Below are 5568 nucleotides of genomic sequence, written 5' to 3'. Positions count from 1 at the left end.
ATTCCTGACTGACAGGTTTAAGATTCTATTCCTGGAATAACAAATCTATAACTAAGTCTCTGGTGATGTGGAGCTTAACATAAGTGACTCAATGTTGGGCATGTTGTCTTGCTTTTAACATTTCTTTCTCCTGTGTATAGCAATGGCATCCTTCTTTTCCAAATTTCTTGGACACACAATTGAGACCATTTATTGTCTGGCTTTGATGGATTAATTTCTCACTATTTCCAACTTATTTCTTTAAGATTTTATTTATTTGACAGAGAGAGAGAGAGAGAGAGAGAGAGAGAACAGCATGCAGAGGGAGAGGGAAAGGGAGAGGGTGTAGCAGGCCCCCAACTGAGCAAGGACCCCAATGTGGGGCTTGATCCCAGGACTCTGGGATCATGACCTGAACTGGAGGTAGACTCTTAACCTACTGAGCCACCCAAGTGCCCCTCCAGCTTATTTTTTTAAGCCTTCTAAACCCTTCCTTGTTATGTCTCCCATTCTCCTCTCCAGTGTTGCTTTTCAAGCCCTCATCTCGTGTAGGGCTTGTTACATCTGCCAGAAATTATCCTTCTTTTATTCTTTCCCTGTCCTCTCCCTTCTGCCTGAGACTCACTATATTTGTTTTATATTGCTTCTGTAAGAAATTGTCACAAATGTGGCAGCCTAAAACAATAAAAATTTATCTTGTAGTTTCTGTAGGTCAGAAATCCAGAAACCTTACATGTTGAGGGTCTTTCAAGGTGATCAGAATGATGGTGGGGCTGAGTTCCGTACTGAAAGCTCTGGGGATAAGCTGCTTTGAAACTCAAGTTATTGCTTGAATTCATTTCCTTGTAAAAGTAGGACTGAAGTTTCAAGTTCCTAGCTGGCTATTACCTAGGGACTGGCATTTGCTCCTTTAGGCTGCCCACACTACTCTCATGCTATTCATTCACCAGCCCCCTCAGGTCATTGTGGACCAAACACCTCTCCATTTTGAATCTGACTTCTGCCACATTTTTCTGATTCCAGTCGGAGAAAGTTCCCTACTTTTAAACACTCATGTAAACCAATTGGGTCTACATGAATCATCCAAAAGAAAAAAATCCTTAAGGTCTATAATCTTAATTATAACTTCAAAGTCTCTTTTGCCATGAAATGTACATATTCATAGGTACCAAACTTGGACATCTTTGTGGGGGGCATTCTGCATACCACAGTCACTTCATAACTTTGTTATGTTAACAGTAACTTACATAATTTGAGAGTCAAGAGATGCACCTGGAAATCTTTTCTCACTGTCTTAGACTATTGCAAATTCCCCTCCTTTGTTCTGTCTTAAAGTCTACCTTGGACCTTTATCATCAGTCACTGAAGTATTTATAAGTATTTCCTTAGGAGTCTCCCCAACTGGACTATGAATTGTTACGTTTACTTATCTACACATTCCCTAAGATTAAAATCATGTCTACCGTTGAACAAATGACTCGATGTATAGTTACTTTTATTAACATACACCTTATTCCACAGATCTCTAGGGTAAGAATTGTGACCTTGTTGTAAATGAAAAGAGTATTTTTTTCACATGGAAAATTATAAAGAGGAAGACTCATGACAAAGGGTCAGTAGACATAAGATACTGATAAATCCATGTATATTGATCAGGGCTTGGGTGATTGCCTGACCTTCCTCCATGACCATCAGTGTAACTGCGAGAAGGGATAGGAGGGTATTAGGTGATGCACTACATCTTTTGGTCTGACTTATCTATGAGTGGAAGTTTTGAAAAGTTACTGCATTTTCAGCCTGGTTTGTCCCAGAAAAACATTAGGTTTCTAAGGGCTTTTTTCTAAACCCAACTTCTTTTAATGTCCTCCCAGTAAAACCAATGTACATGTTCCATATTCCCAGCAGTCCGTGAGTACCTGAGCTGATATAAGCTCAAGGGACTTACTTCCCAGATGCAACCTTATATTCTCAGGCCAGGGAGCTGGCAGAGGAAATGGGGTAGGGGTTTGGAGCAAGGCATGCAGAGCCCCCACTACGGTTCTTCCTTTCTCTGCACCTTCTTTTTGTGGTGCTCTCTCAGGTAGGTAAGCTGGAGTGTCAGACACTCTGGTCTCAAGCTTTAAGGCACATTTACTACCTGTTGCTCTTGTTCTCTCAAATCCTGCCATGCTTTCTGCTTCAGACTTGACTTTCTCAGCAGGGCGCCCCGATAAGGCTGTACTTGGGTATAGATACCTTGATGTGAACAAACACCCCCTCACTTTCTTCAGAATACTAGGTCTCAGGGGCATATATAAAAAGACATTGGCTGCTTTGGAAGTCACATGGCAGGACCTTACTCAGTGGTAAAAGACCCTAAAATCAAGGACATCTGCATATTGCATGCAGAGACAAAAATGTGTAGGAAGAGTTTTCAAGTAGAGAAGACAAAGCTGTCCTAAGAATACGCAATAAAGGGGAAAACGCATCCTGCAAAGAAAGGTTAGAGGAGTCCTAAGTCAGATGGAGGTTTGACAAAGGCAGATGAGTGGCTGGATGTGAAGGCAGAGATCAGTCTCTAGAACTCAGGGTTTCAAAATCCTGAAAGTTTTCACAACTACCCACTTTTGGATCTTTACAACCCCATTAGCACAGTTCGTTAACATCTCCAGTTTACAAACAAAGAGACCAAAAACCCAGAAGGGATCAGTGACTCAGTGAGTACATCTTCTGTGTGAGACCTTGCGCTAACCACAGAAGGGACTCAACAACAAATGAAAGTCAGGGCTGGGTTCTTGGAGCTGAGGAGTCAGGTGGATTCACAAAACTATAATGCAGGCCAGGCAGAGAAGTGGGCACAAGAAGAGATGCAAACCTATAGCTGTGGCAAGGAGCCATGTTACCTCTGCTGGTCATGACCAGCAAGTATTCACAGCAGAGGGCGTTGCTAGTCCTGGGTCCTGGAAGATGGATTGAATGGGGATGTTCTCATACTCAGGGAAGCCTTTGGGAGCTGAGGGGCTGCAGTTCTTATTTGGATGACAGCAAAGAGATCAATCTGGGTATCTTGAGGTATAAGGAAGGCAATTTTGAAGACTGAGACCAGATCTACTGATTTAGTACTGACTACAAAGGCCTTTAATTCTAGACTAGTGAGCCTGGATTAAATCCTTTGGTAATGAGGGAGCATCCAAGGTTTCCAACTGAATAGTGCAATTTTCAGATATGTCTTTTAAAAATATTAGTTTAGTTCTGCTACTCATTAAAATAGTCCTACTGCAGAATGAAACAGAGGGAGGCATGAGGTTTATTAGGAGGCTGTCATTTTGGTACAAGAATGTGATTCCTTGGGTCTGGAGGGGGGACTGTGGGTGGAAAGGAACGGAGAAAGGTCCTGACAGAGGCATTTTAGGGGTCAGTATCTTCCTTGGGTTTTACCTGGTTTAATGCAATAGATACAGGAAAGAAAATCAAAATGATATTTGGATTTTGAGTTTCAATCTCAGGCATAATGGTGGTATTATTCAAAGAGATGGAGAACACAGACAAGAAGCAACTTCATGGTATAAATGAATGATTATTAATCCAGGGGCTTTCAGAAGTGAGCTTGTCATTCGGTTCTAAAAGACATTATAAAGAACTAACATTTAGTAAATTAAATTATTCAGGGAGAAAACTGATGATATAAGTTAACTGGATAGAAGAATGCAAAGATAAGTGGGTATCTAGTGCTTCTCGTTGAATGCCTGGAAGGTTATCTTTGTGGATGGATATCTTTCTACCCATTTATCTTCTGTCAGGATGAATGGATAAAAGAACCAACAAATTATAGGAGTAGGAAGCTGGAGAGTCATGATAAGGTAGTAAATGTTCAGTACCATGAGAGAGTAGAAAGAGGAGAGTTTATGGTCTGATGAATAAGTGAGATGCTCAGAAAGAGGACAGAATACTCAAGAAGGTAGTGATCAGGGCAGTTTTGTCTTAAGTCTTGAACAAAACGATGCCCAGAGACTGATGAAAAGAGTTCATAGTTTTGAATGTGGGAAGGAGCATCGTGGCAATGGGCACAGGTGTAAAGGAAGCAAAGTAACCTGTTTAGCCGGCTGGATAAACAGAAAACTCAGACAATTGCAGAGATCTTAGTGACAATGAGGGACAAGGATAAGTGGTTTGGTGAGCAAGACTGGTTAATGCTATAAACTAAGGGGTTGGATGATACATGAGAGTCTTAAAATATTAGGTCTAGGTCATAAATTAAACTATATGTTTGTATTTTTTACAGGCTAGTGGTCCTAGAACCTAAGCAGTAGTGCCAACATGGGAGGTAAGCCCCACAACAGCTCAGACTTGCCTCCTTTCACCCTGTCAGGGTTCCCAGGGCTGGAGACATCCCAACATTGGATGTTTCTGCTCTTTGGTATCCTCTACATTGTCTCCATTGTGGGCAATGCCCTTATCCTTTTCATCATCAAGGAGGTACAGAGTTTGCATAAGCCTATGTACTACTTCCTATCCCTGCTGTCAGTTAATGACCTAGGTGTGTCCTTTTCCACACTGCCCACCGTGTTGGCTACGTTTTGCTTCCACTTAAGAGAGATCGGCTTTGATTCTTGCATGGCTCAAATGTTTTTTATCCACCTCTTCTCCTTTATGGAGTCTGGAGTTCTCCTGGTTATGAGTTTTGACCGCTATGTGGCCATCTGTAACCCCTTGCGCTATGCCACAGTGCTCACTGATGCCTGTGTGGTGCGCCTGGGCATAGCTGTTGTCATCCGTGGTTTCTGTATGGTTTTCCCACTGCCCTTCCTTCTGAAGAGGTTGTCCTTCTGCAAGGCCAATGTACTCTCTCATCCTTACTGCCTGCATCCAGATCTGATCCACTTGCCCTGTGGTGACATTACTATCAATAATATTTTTGGTCAATTCATTGTCATCTCTAACTTTGGTCTGGATTCTGCTCTCATTCTCCTCTCCTACATGCTCATCCTGCGCTCTGTACTTGCTATTGCCTCCCGGGAGGAAAGACTTAAGACCCTCAATACGTGTGTGTCACACATGTGTGCTGTGCTTATGTTCTTTGTGCCTATGGTTGGTGTGTCCATGGCTGCTCGCTATGGGAGGCATGCCCCACAGTATGTACATACACTCATGTCCCTCATCTACCTTTTTGTACCTCCTATGCTCAACCCAGTCATCTATTCCATCAAAACCAAAGAGATCCGTCAAAGGCTTTGCAAAATACTACTGGGAACAAGGTTTTAAGGAGGAGACATGTTAAAATTCCAAGATTCAGTGGATATCTATTGTTAGTCCACAAATTTGAGTTTTTAAAAACTGCTTTGACAAAGCTTTTAAAATATCTTTTTAGTCAGTAAACAAAATTAGGATTTCTGCCTAACAACAGTTAAGACTCAAGCCAACAGGTTTTGCCAGGGTAAACTGGGTCATAATTTAGCAAAAACAAACAAATAGAATTTTTCATTTTCCCTTTTTTAATCCAACAATACACATCCTATAACAAATCTTTCATTTCAGCCCGATGTTTCTCTTACCTTTGCTGAAAGTGAATCAGCACAAAGGAAATTGCTTGTTACCATGGAAACTCTGTTA

At 41.6% G+C, this 5568-nt stretch overlaps 1 protein-coding gene across 1 annotated transcript; it reads left to right on the top strand.

Moving 5' to 3' along the window:
• Window positions 1–4275: 4275 nt before the first annotated feature.
• LOC129505057 (olfactory receptor 51I2-like) lies at window positions 4276–5220 on the top strand. The gene has a single exon (XM_055317987.1). It carries the CDS (start codon window positions 4276–4278, stop codon window positions 5218–5220), a length of 945 nt encoding a protein of 314 aa, XP_055173962.1.
• The last annotated feature ends 348 nt before the right edge of the window (window positions 5221–5568 follow it).

The sequence above is a fragment of the Nyctereutes procyonoides genome, unplaced genomic scaffold (assembly GCF_905146905.1).
Source record: "Nyctereutes procyonoides isolate TBG_1078 unplaced genomic scaffold, NYPRO_anot_genome, whole genome shotgun sequence".
In the NCBI taxonomy this organism is placed as follows: domain Eukaryota; kingdom Metazoa; phylum Chordata; class Mammalia; order Carnivora; family Canidae; genus Nyctereutes; species Nyctereutes procyonoides.
This window is presented reverse-complemented; position numbering and strand designations above follow the sequence as displayed.

Bases quoted from the DNA above. Each gene is read 5' to 3' on its own strand.
- LOC129505057 (XM_055317987.1), top strand. From the start codon at position 4,276: ATGGGAGGTAAGCCCCACAACAGCTCAGACTTGCCTCCTTTCACCCTG.